Source organism: Hippoglossus hippoglossus, chromosome 9 (genome assembly GCF_009819705.1).
Source record: "Hippoglossus hippoglossus isolate fHipHip1 chromosome 9, fHipHip1.pri, whole genome shotgun sequence".
NCBI lineage: Eukaryota > Metazoa > Chordata > Actinopteri > Pleuronectiformes > Pleuronectidae > Hippoglossus > Hippoglossus hippoglossus.
Window position 1 is genome coordinate 17,701,086 of NC_047159.1, and position 20,639 is coordinate 17,721,724.

The window sequence follows — 20,639 nt, forward strand, 5'->3', positions numbered from 1 at the left end:
TGATACTGAGCCCAGACTGTGACGGCGGTGACTGAGTGATAGAGAAAGTGCAACACATAGATACACTGTATGAATATGTGTCTGAATGGGCTGTGAAGTATTTTGGTCATCAAGCTAGAAAAACACTGTATATATAAATAAAGACTATTTACATACCTGCTGCATAAAATGTCTGCACGTGAGTCCATAAGCTGTAGGTAAATCCTACTTTGTCATGTTTGGACCCATTTACTAAATATTATAGGAACTTTTCATCACAGTTAATTGTTTTGTAAACCACACTGGGTTTCACATTGTTGGACATAGTTTTCTATTCTAGGTATCAAATAGTTTCCATTGCTTTCTACACAATAAGAAAACTGTTATTTTATCATGCCATCCGCAAATTCATTCAGAAATAGCTGCAGCTAAAAATGGGAAGATTATATTTTGGTTTGGTAGCTAATGCACATTGGCATTGGTTTGGTCCTTTAAATTCAATATAGGTAATGTCAGGAACTGTTTGAATCCTTTGATTAGTATCAACAATACAAATGATAAAATATGAAGGATTAGATTTTTTTATATATGAAGGTGATTATGGTTTACTTACGATATGGGAGGTTATCAAAAAATTTGTGGGATCATCAACTGGTGTGCAGACACTTCTTGTCTTCTGGGTCTCATCACTTTATGTTGAAGCTCTTGAGGAAGCAAATTTTTCGCCATTTATGTCTTCAAAGAGCAAAAAAGAGCATGCAGTGAATGTAGAAAGTACTGAGAAATAGTTGTCGCAAGCGTGCATGCACACACACACACACACACACACACACACACACACACACACACACACACACACACACACACACTTGGAGGGAACAGTTTGAGTCTGTAATCACCATGGTTTCCCATCTTTCCGATGGTGTGTGTACTTTGGCAAAAGCCTCATCTGCAATTTAATGCTTTGAAATCACATTAACAGCTCCCATGGTACCTTGAACTCCTCCTTAATCCTTGATACCACTGATTTCAGAGTAGAATAACTGCAACACCCATTATTTTACATTGGATGTTACATGTATGAAAATACGTCAACATTTAGATTCTGACTAGAATACATCTGAATATTCAGCCAAGAGCCAAGTAAGAAGCTTTTTAATCTTGCTTTAATAACTAGTACTTAGCATTGTTCCTTATGTATTGTGGTGTTTTCCTCAGATTCTATGAAGAGTAACCAGAATGAAAAGCTTCACACCCAGCGGCAATGTTGCGTTGTTGTTACGAGTGTGTCCATGATTTGAAGTTAAAATCTCTGCAGTTTCATTAAAAACATTATTATCATATGTGTGAACGTGACAGTCTATGTGTGTTAGCCAAAGAGTTCCCTGTGACAGATTTAAAGAAATGTGACACCTCTGAACACCACACATGGGTGGGTTGGTAACGGTGCTTATTGCCAGGCTATTTTAATCCTCATGAAATGTTTATATAATTACAAATTGTGCTAAAAACAAACAGACAGTTTTTACTTTTGTTTCTGTTCTGTTTTAAATGCTAAAATCCTGGCAGCGCTCGGTTTTTCTTCAGACAGACAATCACAAATGAAAGTGACAGCACTTTATAGCTTAAGACTAAGAATACAAATCAGACAAATATCATACAAAGAATGTTTCACTGTGTTAAGAGAGGCCGCTCATTCTGAAAAAGGGGCAAATAGTAACAAGTAACACACTCATAACTAACACACACATGGTTGGAGATGTGGCCGGGCGTCAGGCCAGATGCTCAGAGAGAAGGAAACTCACATTCTTGTGACGGGGAGTCATCAAGTATCAGGTTCCATAGACTCTGGCAGAGCCCCCCTCACCACCTCACCATCGCACACACACACACACACACACACACACACACACACACACACACACACACACACACACACACACACACACAGAGAGAGAGAGAGAGAGAGAGAGAGAGAGAGAGAGAGAGAGAGAGAGAGAGAGAGAGAGAGAGAGAGAGAGAGAGAGAGAGAGAGAGAGAGCACTGATGCCTCCTTCTCCTTGTTTGTGCATCAGGGTGGGTTGGCTGCATGAAATCACTGAAACTGCTGCCTCTTCTAATTTAGTCAGATCTGCCTCTGGAGATGTATGTGAGCAGAAGTGTCTGATGTTGAAGGCAGTTTGGTCTGATTTGTTTTATTTTGCCAGCGTATCTAAGAGAGAACCTCCACAGTCTGTGGTGGAGAAGCTGCTGAAGCCAAAGAAACTTGTTGGTTCGATCCAGTGTTAGGCCCTCAGGTCAAGTGATCATGGAGAAGAGGGGGGGTGATGAAGGGACGCAGCTGATGTGCAATTTTGGATCATTCCACAAGATGTCAGCATCAACCTTCCCTTCTTGAGGCAGCTGAGGCTGCAAGCGGCTGCTCCTGGGATCAACACTTCTCTTTTTTTACCCTGTACATTCTCCCCTCAGTCACTTAATCAGTCAATTTAAGTATATTTCTTATCACTTTTCCTTCAAACCCAAAAAACTATGTAAGCTCTGCACCATTCTAGATTGCCCGATAGCTATCAAGGACTGGATGTCTGACAATTTCCTCCAACATCAGGATAAAACAGAAGCCCTCATCATAGGCCCTGAGTGCGTGTGCAACAATTAAACAGTGTCTTGGTCCTTCAGCTGGAAATGTTAAGCCTGCCACTGAAAACCTACAGTAGGTGTTTGATTTGACCAACGTGTGCATTTTGAGGGTCACATAAAGAAAGTGGTTCAGTCCTGTTTCTTCCAATGAAGAAACATTGCTAAAATAAAAAGTGTCTTATCCTTCCAAGATCTGGAGGAAATCATTCCTGTTTTTTTTTCTTCTCGTTTTGATTATTGTAACTTGTTATTCACAACTTTGAATCACTCTTCTGTGTCTCAGCCCCAAAATGCAGCCGCCAGACTTTTAACTAACACAGGTCACACATCACACCGGTATTGGCCAATCTTCATTGGTTACCCATACAATGTAAAATTCTTCTAATTACATCAAAATAACTACACAGTCTGGCCCCTCATTATATTTCTGAATTATTGTGTCCCCTGCACACGGTGAGATCTTAACGGTCAACTGACCAAGGCCTTCTGTCTATCCCCAAATTCAGATTAAAAACTGAAGGTGACCGGGCATATTCTTCTATTGTTTGTGTTTTAATCTGTTATTTCCTATTTTTATCTTAATGTTTTCTTTTGTACAGCACCTCGTAACTTTGGTTTTGAAAGGTGCTTTATAAATAAAATGTACTTACTTACTTACTTATCTAATTTCCAAATTCCAGTAGCACATTTTATCTAATTTATTAAGAAAATATTAGCAGGTGTCACACATTAATCACAAATCACACATTTTAAGTTCATTTTAATATCCATTAAACTAGTTCTAGTTTTGCATGTTAATAACTACAAGAATATGCAACCATCTCCACACAAATTTCTGCTTGCTGGTAAAGATAAAATCAAATATGTCTGTTTACATATCTAAGTAGAGCATCATGTGACCTGGATTTATAGTTATTTAACCTCAATCTGCATGTCTTTGGACTTTTGGAGGAAACTAAAGTATCTTGAGAAAACTCAGACATGAGGAGAAGATGAGACTTCACACCGGAAGACCCCGGCCAAGCTGGGATTTGAACCGGGAACCTTCTTGGTATGAGGAGACCTCTATCATTATTGCATGAAATGTATATATGCAATAGAATATTATCTGATGAATCCTAACCAGTTAAAAAATTGCTTATGAGGACCAAGTCTCAAAGAAGATGCGGTGTGATGCACGTGGCCACAAACGTTTCACAACTGGATCTTTGTCTGTCATCTAAAACTAGGTTAGAAATCTCTCTCTGACCTCCCCATTCTTTTTTCCTCCCCCATCAGTGATGACTAGATGTCTGCTGCAGCAATCAATTCAGCTCATCAGCTCTGTAACTACAGCAGAGTACAGTAATTGTGTGTAATGATTATATAAACACTAAAGGAACCAACACACCCCTCTGCATTGGCATTATCCATCTGTTGGTCTGTGTGTGTGTCTGCTGTTTATCGTGACCTGGATCTCATGTGATGTTGATGATTTGGTGCAGCGCTATAAACAATATCTACAAATCTAAGTAAGTTGACACAAGTTAGACATGTGACAAGTGGAAAAAACCTATATCAAAGTTTAAACCGGTTCCCTCTCAGCCAACAACTGTAAAATCCTGCTGTAAAATCGCAACTTCTGATGAGTCCTGTTTAGATGTGGGGAAAGCTTCTACTCACTTAGAAAACATGTCAACAACAAGACAGTATTTCTTTCCCTCACTTTATCACTTCAATAAAATTCATATCAAATCCATCTGTGAAAGATTAAACTGTGTGTTTAGCGGTGGACTTTGTGGAATCTGGATTCCTCTACCTATGTTATTTGTAACACAAAATACACAACTCTGATAAAAAAAAAAAATGAATTGAGTAATCTGAGAAACCTTTTGTAAACCAATATATCTGTATCTCTCTCTGCTTGCATGCCTCCTTGAAACTGAGTCGAAACTTGTCACTAGCATATTTGCATTATCTAGTTAATGCAACCCACTGTGCAGCCTGTGCAGAATAATGTGATGGGAGTGGTCTAGCCATAATTGTATCATACAAAGTTGTAACTGCATCTTTTGATGCTGAGCTGTCCACAAACAGCTCCATTTCTGCATTTATCAGCGGTTTATCCTTTAAATCTGGTCTGGGAGAATAAACTTGCAACACTGCAACACAATCCTGTGGCTCTTGAGCACTTGGTGTAGTGAGGAGTGGCAGGGTTAAGAAAAGTGCATCTTTTAATAGTGACGTTTGGCATTTCAAGCAACACTGTATTGCATCTGAGCCACCTGGCTGTTGAAAGCTCAAGCAAAATATGTGAAACAGCATGTGTCACAAGTAAAGTCAGGTCATCATAACTCACAACATCACGTGATGCATCACAGCCTTCTCAGCAGCTGCCACAGCGCTGAGACAGGTTGGAAGTCCTGCTTCCTTCGTTTTGAATTACCCACAATCCAGGCAGTGTGTTTGGAGAGTCCGACTCAACTAGTCTCAAACAGAGATTATCTTTATATCCTTTTGGCCAGTTTAGCCTTTATTGATCGGACAGGCTTGAAAGGGGGAGAGAAAGCAGGGATGAAACGCAGCAAAGGGCAGTGAAGTTGAAACCAAACCTCTGGCCACTGCAGAAGACTCAAGTCTCAGTACTGGCTCAGCTATTGCAGTCTTAATCTCTTGCAGCATTTGATCCCTCATCCCTCTGGAGCCGCAGAGGCCTTTTTTTTACAACTTTTTAAACATGTGCAGTCATTCTCCCCAGAACCCATTAACAGACTTTAATGTTTGCAATCAGAGGTGTTCCTCTTTACATTTACTTGGTATAGCAGTAACATCAACAAGTCCAAGAAGGAGACATTCACCCAGGGTCAGTCAGCGACACACAGATATGTGGAGTGCACGGCGTCTTAAATGTTGACTGTTGGACAGAGATCAGGGGCAGATCAGGTCATCCAGTCTTGAGTTTGACACAGCTGCTTTAGATACTGCATCATGTCAATCAACAAACACCTGCAGCTGGTGTTTGTCTGACAGCATCTTCATTTCATTTGTGCTTCTAAACATAGGAGCATATAGGAAAGAATGAAAATAGCTTGTGTGTGTGTGTGATGGTGTGCTTAGAGAGATATGCGGGTAAGGGACATATTGCTGAATTCCAGTGATTCCTGCAGGAGGAGGGGTTATACCAGTGGCCTGTTGCTATATAAGCCTTCGGTGGAAGCCGCTGTGGTACAGCTTAAGAAAGGCTGACAACCCATTGATGCCTGGATCAAACTGCTCAAAGGTAGGAGTATTTTTTAACTGTTTGTCAAAATCCAACAGGAGGGTAAACCACTGTCAAACCTAAGTAAATATGTGTCTATCTGAGAAAATATTTAAAGATTATATGACAAATTAGGTTTATATTTGCATGGTCTTTATTTGATATTGATGAAGTGAAATTGTAATAATAATTAATATCAAAAGGTTATTATGGTTTAATCTTCTCCAGAGCCATAAGATTATATTTTAGTTTTTTTTGTCTCACAAGTTGATAATGAAGGTATAAAAACACATAAACAATTCAACTAACATTTACAGGTACAGAGGAAAACTCCATTGGCTGCAAAGTGACCTGCAACATCTTTCTTTCTCTACTTTCAGGATATTCAGAAGAATATCAACTGGTCCACCTCAGCTGATCTGTCCACCAGCTCTCCGGTCAACAGTCTCACTGTAAGTCACTGCTCACACCGCAGACATCAGCTAATCAGCTAATATACCAAATCAACCTATTCTTCATCAGATCACATCATCACCACCATACATGTGTGAAGATACCTTCAAGTATCTAAGACTAACGTCATGTTGCTACGGCAACTGGTAATGGGGAATGATGCAGCTGAACAGCTACTGTACATACACTATAAACAACATACTTTATGATGTGCTCCAAGATGCAGTGTTTTTAGCAGTTAGCTGGTTTTAATTTTAAATTACTTTTTTTAATTCCTAATTATATTTGTCTTTATTCCTTTTATTGTATCAATGACTCCAGGAAGTCCAGCCACTGATGTTGCAGGACATGACCCAGGTGGGCATGAAGGAGAAGGAGCCAGAGGTGCCTGGAAGACTCACAGCGCTGCAGAAGGCTCGGGCCCGACTCCTCAAGGGAGTCTCCTACTTCGGTGGAGACATGGAGGTGTTTGGGAAATGGATGGAAAGTAAGTTATCACTAAAGGCAGGTTTTAAAAAAATTGTCTTTAACGATGTCCAACTTTTGCTCATCGTCAAGTAAATGTGTCTGCACTTGAGAAACCATCTTCTTTGCAGCTAGGGGGAAATTTCAGCCCTGTTCTCTCTGCTTTCTCTTTCAGAACAGTTCATCCTGCTGCAGCTGCTGGACTGGGTTCTTCGCGGCGCTGCCCAGGTGATGTTCGTTAACAACCCTCTGAGTGGCCTCATCATTTTTGCCGGCCTCATCCTGCAGAACTACTGGTGGGCCCTCAACGGCTTTGTGGGCACACTTTTTGCAACCATTTCTGCCCTCATCCTGAAACAGAACAGGTTTGAACACTGAATAATTTACAGCCTCTACAGCATGGATGTCATTGTTTTCCACTTGTGAGTTTGTGTGCATGCTTGTATATCGCACCGGGAACAAAAACGTTGCACATAGATCACATCATGCTGTGATGTTATCGAAATGCGATTTATTTATTTAACTCGCCATCAATCACAGCAGCAATGGGTTGATATAATTAATGCATGTGATGACAATAGACATGGATGAATGTGAAGTTATTATAGATGGACTGTGTTGTGCAACAGGAAAACTTGAATTAATGTATTCAAACCACTTCCCTTTAGGGGTGCAATAGCTGCTGGGCTTTATGGGTACAACGGTATCCTGGTAGGTCTGCTGATGGCTGTGTTCTCCAATGCAGGAGACTGGTACTGGTGGCTTCTGCTGCCCAACATCTTCATGTCCATGATGTGGTAAGCATATATAGACTGAGCAATAATGAGAATAAAAGTGCAAACATTGATAAACTGAAATATGCCACCTTAAAAAAACATGTCTAAAATTATAATAAGAGGAAGAAACGTTGATGATGTTGTGTGATTGTGTTTCAGCCCGGTTGTGTCCAGCGCCATTGCGTCTATTAATAGTCGTTGGGATCTGCCTGTGTTCACACTGCCCTTCAACATCCTGGTGTGTCTCCACATGGTCGCCACCGGTCACTACAACCACCACTTCCCCCAGGTCCTCATTCAGCCTCGCTCAGAGCTGCCCAACATCACCTGGTCCGAAATCGATTTACCCAAGGTCAGTGCAAGGCCAGGGTTGATTCTATATGTTCTGTAGAAGTATTGTACATTTACTGCTTGGTGTTTTCAGTATCTCTGACGAATGGATTCTAGCTCAGGTTAGGTATAATTATGTTCAACCTTTCTCTCTGTACCTCTTCAGCTGTTCATGTCAGTCCCTGTGGGAATAGGCCAAGTTTACGGCTGTGACAACCCTTGGACGGGAGGAATCTTCATAGTCTCTCTCTTCATCTCCTCCCCGATCACCTGTGCTCACGCCGTCCTGGGATCTGCAGTGGGCATGGTTTCAGGTGAGAGGACGCACAATGCCTTGACAAGCATCCAACAATGGACACTTCTGAATGTGATTCTGTCCCACCTCAATAAACAGTGCTTCCTATTTCTGCTCCCTGTATGCTGATAGAATGAATTTAAGTCTCAATATGTTCCAATTCCACAGAGACCCCAAAGATAAAATAACCAGGGGGTTATTATTAATTACAATAATTTAAATTGAGAGAATCTCTAACAGGATGGCTGTGTATTGTTTTTGCAGGTCTGGCTCTGTCTGCTCCTTTTGGAGATATTTACTTTGGCCTCTGGGGCTACAACTGTGTGCTAGCCTGCATCGCTATTGGAGGAATGTTTTATGCCCTCACCTGGCAGGTGCACCTGCTCGCCATCACGTGTGGTGAGTAGAAACCAGGAAGATAAAACCACAATCTGAAAATGCATCAAAGTTCAAACAGGACGACCACATGACATGAAATCATGTCCAATATTGGCTGAGAACCATTTGTAATCTATGATCACACTCGCCACAACGTGCAAACGAATGTCTCATCACGATATCTCTTCTTCTCCACTGTAGCTTTTTTCTGCGCATACCTCGGCTCGGCTATTGCGAATATAATGTCCAGTGTGAGTACAAGTTTTCTCTCACTGTATTTATTTATATCAGCCCATTATAACCTAATAACCGTAACATGATGTATTTGTCATCTATAGTTTGGACTGCCAGCCTGCACCTGGCCTTTCTGTCTCTCTGCCCTGACTTTCCTCCACCTGACCACGGGGACCAATAGGATCTTCAAACTCCCACTGGCCAAAGTCGCGTATCCCGAGAAGAACCTGATCTGGTTCTGGAAGATGAAGAAGGAGGAGAAAATTAAGAAGTCTGAGGCAGAGAGGGACGAGCAGGAGAAGCAGCAGAAAGCCATGGAGGAGGAACTGATCCTAAATGAGAAAGAGCAACTTAGGCTTGACCTCGAAAGAGCGGAGGAAGGGAACGTACAACACAACGCATCAGAGGGTAAAAATGAAGTGACACCTGTGGAAGAACAAAGGACCCATGAAGACAATGAAGAAGTCAGACAAAACGACCAAACCTAGATCTCTCTCTTGCTGGTTATTTAATACTTCATTCTGCAATTATTTGTTCTGAAACTGTATTGAATGTATATTTTTTTAAATAAATATTTTCGAATAATACATCTAGTCCATGTTTTTTGTATTCAGTGTTACCTGAATTTGAAGAGAAATATGAAATTATTACAAATATTCAGTGAAATCTGTCACCTGTTGGCATTACCAATTATTCTTCTGAGAAATACAAACAAATATGATTTACATTTGATGGCGCAGATGTTTACCAAACATGTACAGGACATTATTAAATCAACAATGTTTTCACCTTAATAATTTATAGTAAAATATGATTTTAATATATAGATAAAATTATATTATGATGATCAATCTACAAAAACATACTGAAATATACTTTACTTCTATATCATGTTACTGTAAAATGGCTTTTATGTTGCCATTGACAAACCACAAACTAGATCACAGGAAAATACTCAAAGAATGTTTATAGTGCGGAGGCGACAGTCAGGACTTTCCAACATTCCAGCACTTAATGAGGCGTGTGGATGATGGTTTGGAGGATTGTTCAAGTTATTTGTACAATGTAACCTAAGACAATCCAAGAGTCAAGTGTGTGGCAGCTGGCTATAAAACTGTCAAAATCTAGTTAGCTGACGACGTAGTTACATAAGGTGCAAACCCTGATCGGTTATTTTGGGAGCACATTATAGTTTGGGTTCAAATGTGCAAGTAATGAGTTGTGCAGTGGTCATGAATAAACCGTTGTGACAGATTCAGAAGATGTTTTTCTGACCCATTGGACCCGACTCCCTCCTAATGCAGACTTTGTTGCTCTATAGACGTGTTTCAATTTGCCAACATTTTAAGGAGCGTGAACATTCAGGAGGCTGCTTTCGTAGCCAGGCACGAGACTGTAGTGAACTCTTGTGATCAAGGAAGATTTTACTTTGTCAAGTTCTTGTTGGATCAATAATAAAATGTCAGTCGGCTCTGTTTGTCTGACGTGCATTTTAATATAATATTATGTAAAATGTATTGACAGATTTCCCATTTAAAAATAAAATAATCAACTTAGCGTCACAGCATTGGAGTAGAAAAAACTTCTGTTTAGAAACAGCAGCTAGCAATGAAAATGCTGCATGAGCTATTAAGGTAAAAACCTAATAATTACATTTTTTTCAACTCTGATCTAAGGGGAAATTAATGAATGTGGCTTTTAGAGAATATTTTATTATGGAATGAACGCAAAAGCACATGATGGTCAAATATAACTTCTAAATTCCGGAAACTATAAAAATATGAAGACACAAAGTTTTATAAGACAAATCTTTCTAGAAGCTTACACGGCCTTCTTCCTCAATCATGTGAGAGTATAATGATAGGTTTTAGAGAAGATCAGATAACTGTACTCATATCAGCTGCTTTCCTGCCATTTGTTTGGAGAACTAAATCACTGTGAACATGCTTACATAGTGCTGTGCATTTTTGACCTCGTACCACCTTACACCAAACTTAGGTTATATGGAGCTCATCCTCTGGTAGGTTGGAAATGGGGCAGTAAACATGTTCAGTGTAGCCTGAAGTGACTGCTGCACTGTTTAAATGGAATTTATTAACTATTGACAGTGGTGGAGGAAGAAATCAAACATTTGACTAAAGTAGAAGTACAAATAAATAGACAAAATGCACTCAAGTAAAAGTACCATTACTAGAAGTTCAACCTGAGTGAAAAGTACATGCTTTTGAATATGCCGAGAGTATAAAATGTAAAAGTACTTGCTGAGTGTAGCTTATTTCCTAATACTATGATCTGTCATTAACTGTGGCTACTGTATATTCTGATTAATATAAGAATAATAAAGACTCTGTCATATTAATGAAGAACACTGCTGATGATGCCACTGAAAACACATTGATATATTAATTCCTGTCTAAGTCTCTGCAGTGTTTCTTCACCATTGATGCTGCTCCTCTGATTGGATCAATGGCCCATTAGCTCTCACGTTAGGGTGGGATGTGCAGATATAATATGTTGTATTCTTCCTGCCATGTCAGAGACCATATCTTTAAGAAAACATAATATTTTGGTGCTTTAACTGCACATGCTTTTCTTTCACAGCAAAGTCGCCCGCAAAGTTTCAGGCTCAGTCGTTTCCTTTACCTGTAGCCTTTCACTTTCGGAATTACTTGAAGTTCAAACCCTTGTCTGTGAGGATGAGAAGTTGTTCGTAAGGTTTGTTATTAGTTTTCCCTTTCGCAGTTGTCCACGGCTGTTTTCTGCTCTGTACAGGAGTACAGAGACAGAGAAAGAAAGGCGTATTGCATGAAAAGGTGACTGTATTGTTTCCAATTTCCTCCCTGTCTGGTGGCAATTTTGAAAAATTGCTGCCAATAGAATTTCATGGGCGCTCAACATCCATTTTTTTTGGAATGCCTTAGGCTGCAAGTGAAACGCACTTTATGCTTTTATCCAATGTTGCAGATTTTTTATTATTATTTTTTAGCTAAGCTGCACCACTATGAAGCTAAACATGTAATAAAACATGATAATATTGAAAAGCACTTCACTTATATAGCACCTTTCGAAACAGAGTTAGGTGCTTTACAACTTACAAAGGTGCATACTCACTTGTGTCAAAAATTTATGTTGTTAGGTTTTATAACCATTGTAATCCTCTGAGTTCCTCTATGTATCTGTAAAGGACACACAAGGTCCAGTGAGTGGAAAGTTTGAAAGGACAGCTCTAATAGGGCAGCACAGCAACAGCAGAGTGTTATCAGAGGACTGGTAATGTAATGTGGATGTGGTCGTATCCTAACATCTCTGTAGCGTGCAGGTTATCACAAAATCCAAGAACCTCCCCAGATGTCTTATCAGGCGGACTGGGGAGGAGCCATTTATATAAAGGCACCAGGACTGAAAACTGATGATTAAAACTGAAAGTTTGCCAACTTAGATTGAATTGTGTGACGACCTAAATAGCAACTTTAAACTGGCAAAAAACGACAAATTCAATTCTTTACTCATTGTAATCCTATTATACCACTTCACATGTTAAGTACCATATCAAGTACTTTAAACAACATGGCATTAGAGAGCAGAATACACTGAATTCCAGAAATGGAACTCTTTCAGTGTAGTTCAATGGGGAAACATGTGCATTCTTGCTAATGCTAATGTTAACATTTACAGTTATTTACTTACCAATGTAGCAGTAACATCAAAGTGCAAAACTTTATTTCTTCAGTTGCAGAGCTGACAGTGGTGGAAAGCAACACTAATGTTGACTCTGGTTGTATCACTTCTTTTTCTTCTAGAATGCTAATTAGCTACCTACAGGAAGATGAAGGCTGAACCTCTGTTGAACCTCGCCCTGTTCTTGACTTCTGTCAGTTATCACCCTTGGGCAAGAGCTTGTGTGCGTGTGAACCTGCCTCCAGAGGAAATATTGGAAACTCTGCAGGTATAGTCGTCAGAGCAACAACAATCACAAACTTGGCCTAAAATGATATCACACACTGAAAACAACCTGAGAAACTGGAGCAGCCATGTTTGTATTCACACTAATGGTCTAAAGCAGGGGTCACTAACAGGCGGACCGCGGTCCGAGTCCGGACCCAGAAGCCGTCCCGTACGGACCCGGACCTACAGCCAAAACAGAAGGTTATGATTTAAAGGGGACATAGCATGCAAATTCCACTTTGTTAGTGCTTCTACAGGTTAATGTGGGTATCTGGCATGTCTACCAACCCAAAAACTCGGGGGAAAAAACACTCGCGCGTTTTGTTATGGTTCCTCTAAGTCAGAAACGTCACGCTTGAGTGACTCGATTGAGCTTCCTGGGTTTTGTGTCGTAACAAGGCACTGGAAGTCTCCCTACATGGTCTTGGCCCACCCCCCACCTCATCCCCCCCCGTCCCCCCACACTCGTTACGCCGGGTTTACACCGGACGCAGCGAGGCAGCGCAGCGCCGTTCCCAAGCGCGCAGCTGCCTGGCTGTTCACACGGGACGAGCATTTCTCTGCGCTGGTCAGCCCGCGATTCACTCACATGTGGCATTTGTCTGGATCGTTGGGACTGGGAGGCTGCAGCAGTTGCTCAGGCGCGACTGCTCGCTCTCCCATGCGTGAGCTGGAATTTGTGTCAACGCCACACAGCCAGCAGTGTGGAAGACATCCGCAGTGTTCAGCACTACTGTAACACTGGCACAAACACACAGAGCCCCCCCACTCGTTACGCCGGGTTTACACCGGACGCGGAAGCGCCGCTGCGAGGCAGCGCAGCACCGTTCTCAAGCGCGCAGCCGCCTGGCTGTTCACACGGGACGTGCATTTCTCCGCGCTGGTCAGCCCCATAGACTGTATATATATAAGGTCAGCCCGCGATTCTGCTTTCTCCGCTTGTTGTTGTACCCGTTGAATGTCGGGGTTCAGGGGTAAATGATGGTCTTCATAGCCCCCCCCACCCCTCTCTTTCTCTCTCTGTCTCTCTCTGTCTGTCTGCTTGTGTGCTTGTAGTGGATGGGCAGAGGGGGACATTTAATTATGTGATTGGGAAAATTAAAACTCCAGGACAACAGAAGGGGAATACAAAGTATGGGATGCATATTTGATCATTTATATCATATAAAATATGTAATTTATATCGTTTAAAATCATGGGGGGGAGGGGGGAGGGGGAGCTGGCTCATTAGCATTTAAAGGAACAGGCACTCAAAACAGGTCACTCTGTGGAGGGCTGTTTTATACAGGGTAAAAAGGGTGCTGTTTGAAATGATCCTTGTGGTATTTTGACCAAAGTATGTTACAGACATTTCATTAAGACCCCAAGGAACCATATCAACTTGTGGTAAAATGGGCATACAATGTCCCCTTTAAAACCTGACGGGGCGCTTCTATTTGTAACCGGCGCAGCTTTTGTAGTCTTTACGGTAGTGGTTTAGCGGATGAGGAAACGCACAGACCAATTGCATGCGAGTTAAGCCATCCCACGTGATACCACTCAGCCAATCAAGTCTGTGCATTCCAGGCGGTAAACATTGCGACTCTACAGTGCAGACAGATGAGAGAGTTAGAGGCAAGTTACACATGAAAAGACAGTAGAAAGAAAAAGACAGATAGCGATACAGGTAGAGAAAACAAAGGGAGAGATACAGAGGAGTGAGACGGAGAAAGTGGAGAAACAGGAGTGAGACGGAGAAAGTGGAGAAACAGGAGTGAGACGGAGAAAGTGGAGAAACAGGAGTGAGACGGAGAAAGTGGAGAAACAGAGGAGTGAGACGGAGAAAGTGGAGAAACAGGAGTGAGACGGAGAAAGTGGAGAAACAGGAGTGAGACGGAGAAAGTGGAGAAACAGGAGTGAGACGGAGAAAGTGGAGAAACAGAGGAGTGAGACGGAGAAAGGGAGAGAAACAGACGAAAAAAGTGGGGGAGTGTGATATAAGAGGGGAAGAAAGTGATTCTAAAACTGTTCAATTGTTAAGATGTGTTGAGATTTATTATCTGTAAAATTGGTTGAGACTTTTGAGTCAAAATGTGAAACAGAAAAAGGGAAATTCAAGCTTTTGCTCCCTTTATTTTACTGAAGTTAAGCCCTTTATTTGAACATGCACAATTTTCACATTTTATTTATTTTCTCTTATTTTGAAATGCAGCCCTACTTTTATTTAGTTAATGAGAGAACATTATACATATCTGCAATCATACATATATGTTCAGTTCTTTATTACGTGACAATAAATATTGTCCAAAAGTTTTTGAAACGTACTGAATTCATTTGATTTGACAGTCAGGTATTTAGTACATGCAGATGTTGATACAACTACTAGGCTACTTAAATATATATCACACTAAATAGTTAGACATTATGATCTTCCGGACCTTTGCTTCAAGAAATTTTCTCTAACTGGACCTCTTTAAATTTTAGTTGAATACCCCTGGTCTAAAGTCACCATTGGATGGCAGCAGGGGGGAATGAGACGTTGCTGACCAGATAGACACAAATAGCTCATGTTTGCATGATTCCAGCAGGCCTTTTAGTCTCTTTCATTGTCAGCTATCACCGCTCACCTGAGCCTCACATTTCCTCATTCAGACTGTCCAACATTTCTTTGCGTATCGCTTTCGATCTCACTGAATCACAAATGGATAGTTCAATCTGATTTCAGCTGAAGTGACGCTGTTGGTGCAAGTGATTGTGAACTGCTCTGCTGATACTGTCAGCCTGACCTCTTTGATTAGCAAGGTTGCGTATTTCAAATAGTTCTTGTGCTTCTAGGGTTGTGATAATAGAATGATGACGGTGGCAAGAGACGCGTGACACACGAGCACGTGCACTTCTTGCATCCTCATAGCATCAGGGTGCTGACCTGAGACCAGCCAGCTTTTTATTTGTTTACAGTGTATATGGCCATGTGACCTGACAGTCGACCTCAATCAGATGCTCAGCATGTGCAAGGACCTTGTGTCACACAAAGTCTGAAATAATGTGAAGTGGCCTGATACGATCATCTTATAATTTTTCTACCGATTTCTGCTGTCTCATGTCCTTAGTTTATACTTTGACCGATCACCTTAAAACACATAGCTGCTGATTACATATGATTTCACGGTGGTGTCAGTGGTTTTGCCTTCTGATGACGGCATTCTCCAACAAATTGACCTTAATCCTCCTTCATGTCTGCAAAGACATAAAAATGCTGAGCAAAGAAATAAAGTACTATTATAAGTATCATAAATTAAGCCGACAGCCACATTTTTTACTTGCTTTGGAATTTTACATGTTAAACATTTGATGAGCTCAAAAATGAAAAATGTCATATTAAAGTTAAACTGGCCATCAGTCTACCGAGCATTTTTGATCAGCCACAGAATCAAAATATGTTTACGGATGAGTCTTCTACAATATTGGTGGATATATATTGATTCTAGATTTTCTGTTATACTTAAGGTGCCTGTTTAATATCTGGCTTGGGATAACAGATGACATTAAGCCTTCCAGGTTAGTTCTGTCTTATTTAGTTAATTTTTCTTTTAATCAATGAACATGGTCCATGTCAAATAAACTTTCTCTGAAAGGGAATGCTTAATGTGTCAACAATTAATTATTACAACACCTATGTTGACACTTTAGCACATATTGAATACTGCCACCCTTTTACTCAAATACAATTTTGAATGCATGACTTACTTTTCATTGAAGTATAATTCCATTGCAGCACAATTTTACTTAAGTAAAAGACTTTGGTACCTTTTCCATCTATGCTAGCAGGACCCACCAATACTCCTGTATAGACAACATACCGGAAACTGTCGGTTCAGCACATACATGTAGTAATGTCAATTTTTGAGTCATGTGACAGGTTCATTATTTTAAGTACAGCTGTGGTGCAGAGTTACACATGGAATGCCTATGGAATGAGGACAAGCCATAGCTGTCATCTAACCTCTTGTTCCATATACATGACTGTAACATGAAGAACATTTATCCATGTTCCCATCTGTGCTTTCTTGCAGAACGATCTATGGCCTACAAAATATACATGCTTTTGTTTTTGTGTCGTACCAGATCACCTGATTAAATAGTCACGTTTTTTTGTTGCTTTGTTTTTACCACTGAACAGACTGACCCACATTTGCGTGGAAATTTGGCAGACAGAAATTAAGACCAGTCTATAGCCACATTAGCAGTTTACTAAAGTAATGAAGTATGTTCACCATCTAGGTTTAGATATGTTAGCATGCGATAACATTGGCCGATGAGCACAAAACAAAAGAGCAGCTGATGTTAAGGGAAATTTTGGAGCCAGAAGAAAAGTCAGAAGATCACCAAAGTTATTATTGACAATTGTCATGGAAACAATAATGTCAGTAGCATCCATCCAATAGTTGTTGACACATTTGACTCAAAATCACAAATATGAACCTTGTGGTGGGGGTAGAGAAAAGTCAACTGATCACCAAAGTCTGTACAATTCATCCTCTGGAAGACATGAATGTCTTCACAAAATGTATTGTCAATCCATCCAATAGTATTTTGCATGGTGCATGTTTTATATTTCTCTCCTTCTGTCTTATCGACAATCCCGCGTTGCCATCATCAGACCCAAGCCTCTACCATGGCCTCAAAACAGCTGAGTAATGCCTCACCAACTAACCAAACATTCCAAATATTATTGAGTTTATTATGATTGTTTATTAATCATACTTTTTTTTAGGATGAAATATGTATCAGTATCTAAAAACTTACTTCCAAGCTGCACAGATTAAGCCCTTTGTAAATATATGCAATCCTGATTATGCAGCAATATGGAAGACGACCTGAGGGAGCAACATGGTGTGTCCAGCCGGGACTTTTTTTGATTCTTGCAGCTGAGACACCATAAAATACTCAGCAAATAAGATCTAGAACAATCACGTTCACAATATGGTATATTAAGAGTCTTTACATCAGACCAGGGTGAGGCGGACAGCATGCTGGAAGACAATCAGAGACAGCATGGAAAAAATTATAAATATTAAGATTGATCTTTGTTTTCAGGTCTTGTACCTGCAAGTTGCCACCACAACAACACATCTCTAAAACATATGTGCTTCCTTAAAACATACAGGTTTTTTTTTATCGAGATCAATTGCTAATAGATTTGATAATTTGCTAATGAGGAATCTCCAAAGAATGGTATTGCGTAACTCTATAATGGGCTTTGAAAAACACAGCACGTAATTGGCTGCATAAACCCTCAGGCCTTGCAGTGTTTGTTTCTTGCTACATATCTTCTCATCACATTGCTGGATTGACAAAGTGGACCAACCGCTGTCATGACATCTTGGGCCTCTGGTAAAATGAGATCAGCCAGCCTGTCCCTGTTGGCTGTCCCTAGGTCAAACCTGGCTACTCAAGGTTGTGAGAGAAATGTTTGACAATCTTCATACAGTAAATCTGTTCACCATGAAGAGACTACAGCCAGACTCATTCCACAGATACTCCCTTCTCTCCAAGCAGTACCCAAGATTAGGTTATAGATAAAGGGGCAACTAGCAGTACGTTGTAGTGTCTACGCTCATGGACTTTCATATCTAATTCAGATGCCCCGGACAGAGAGGCACTAACTCCCAATTCTTTTGCGTATTACATCAGTGGCTAGACGTAAAGGTTTATATTGTTTTACCTTCTGGTGTCCTTGATGCATCAAGCCTGCATTAAACTCTTCTGCATAAGAGAAGAGCTGCTGCCTGAGTTCTCCTTTCACCAGCTTCCTTACAGAGTTCAAGCATTATGTTCCTGAAAAAAAAAATGCTAGCATTGTAATGGTGTGTTTTTTTGTATTCCAGCTAACTTTAACCCCCTGCAGTGAGTATCGTCTCAAGGGGATGTTCCATTTGCCGACAATGAGAGGAGGTGGGGGAGTATGGATTTCTAGTACTTTCATATTTTTATTTCATAGCCAATGATTAGGATAAATCGGTCCTAACATTGTTGTGAGATTCTTTTCAGTACTTACAAAAGGAGTAATGTTTTACGTACCTTTTATTTGCACGTGAATATGTTGTATATGAGTATTCTGGTCTGTGAACCCCCCTGGCGCTGTGGTACGTGCCGCTCAGGAACCTGTTTATGGAGTGTTCCGCTTCTCAGTGTCGTTCCATCGTTTAACGCGCGTTACTGTGACGGCTTTCTGAAAGAGCAATATAAGACAGCTGTAGTGTGTGAAGCGCAGGTCTGTACTGTGAGGAGTGTTGAGAGTTATTTCAAAAGTTAGCGCTGCATTGTTTTGGGCTGTTTTCCTTAGAAGTGCTGCCGCTTGGCGCCGGCGACCCGCGGCATTATGGGAGATGTAGTTTTCTTGTGGGATTTGTATAGAACAAATGTGAAGTGCATTGTTACTTTTCTAATGCTGTTTGTGAACCCACATTAAGTCATTGTGCTTACGCTGTGATGGCCAGACACACAAGGCATGGTATATTTACTTTGTTTTACATTATTATTTTATGCTTGGTTGTTTGTACACGTAGGGTTATTGTGTTTACTCTGTGCTGGGTTAGACATGTGAGGCAGGGCATATTTATGTTATTTTGCATTTGGTGTACATTATTATTTCATGCATCCTTTACAGTAGTCTGAGAAGAGGATGTGAACTGATGCAGTCCCTGTCGCATGTTGCATCATTACAGGTATGATTGTCAAAAATGAATCACTATACGATCGTTTCAATTGACAGGTTTTGTCTACAATGTATACACATGTTTTGTTATACTCTGTCTGCATTTGGAGCTGAAGGAGACAGTAGTCTGAGAAGAGGATGTGAACTGATGCAGTCCGTGTCACATGTTGTATCATTACAGATCCATTCAGCAAGAGAGATCCAAAGAGAGCTGTGGTGTCGGAGTGATTTTGTGGTGTGTCGCTACAACATCATCAGGCAGAATACAAATATGTCATTCAAATGTTTTGGTTTGAAAAGGATGTACACCAACATTAACACCATGGACAGTACATAAGAATGGATGATATGACAGTTCCCCATAAGTGAAGCCAAATTATTTTCACTACCCCCTGGTGGCTGGCTGCAGTGTAGCACATGAACCCTGCCATGTGCGTTGTCAAGTTAAAGTACACTTCAGTTTAACTTTTTTCCCAAAGATGGTTTCTGTCACCTTCCTGGCTAAGAAGCGAGTTCAACATACCCAGGTTAACTTTTCCAGATCCAGCTGAACTTAACCTAACAATTGCCGTCAGGCTAAGTGGCCACACGAAGCTGGTTATCAAGGCGTTAAGTCAACCCAGGTTTTCCTTATTAAGATCTGAGCACCTGTATATTAAAGGGGCGGTGTTTACTGCGTATGACCAATCACTGACATGAACAAGTTTGAGTGACAGCACAGCCTCATATTTCAATAAGAGGATCAAACTGTTATGTTGAAAAAACAGAAGGAGAACAAACACATTGTCCAGACTAACAGAAACACGGTTACAGCTGCTAAATGCAGGAAAAACATCTCATTGTGTGAACATGTTAGTTACGGAGCCCCTGGTGACATTTGGGAAAAAATATATTACGTGACCATGATATAATAATTCGTGGGAATGCGATTAATAACTCGGGGCCAAGAGATATGAATCTGTTCTTTAATAACAAGCCTCTTGGATTAGATAATAGGCTTTAGTTTGACACACACTCTGTGGAAACGTTTGACATTACATGTCACTAAACACGTGGACCTATTTTCGTGCGCCATGGCGCAGGGAACGTGATGGTCACAAGGTTAATCTGCTAGCTGTATGTATTATATGTATGATGTGTTTGGTCTGATTAAAAATATAATTTGTAAACATTGTCAAAAATAGCCACCAGAAAGGAGAAACCCCACAA

At 40.6% G+C, this 20,639-nt stretch overlaps 1 protein-coding gene across 1 annotated transcript; it reads left to right on the forward strand.

Annotated features, from left to right (window-relative positions):
• The first annotated feature begins 5,534 nt into the window (after positions 1 to 5,534).
• slc14a2 (solute carrier family 14 member 2) lies at positions 5,535 to 9,375 on the forward strand. Its single transcript, XM_034594719.1, has 10 exons — positions 5,535 to 5,878; positions 6,238 to 6,309; positions 6,632 to 6,797; positions 6,951 to 7,140; positions 7,444 to 7,572; positions 7,711 to 7,903; positions 8,048 to 8,195; positions 8,441 to 8,575; positions 8,756 to 8,805; positions 8,893 to 9,375. Exons 1-10 carry the CDS (start codon positions 5,855 to 5,857, stop codon positions 9,274 to 9,276), a joined length of 1,491 nt encoding a protein of 496 aa, XP_034450610.1. The 5' UTR covers positions 5,535 to 5,854; the 3' UTR covers positions 9,277 to 9,375.
• Positions 9,376 to 20,639: the final 11,264 nt, after the last annotated feature.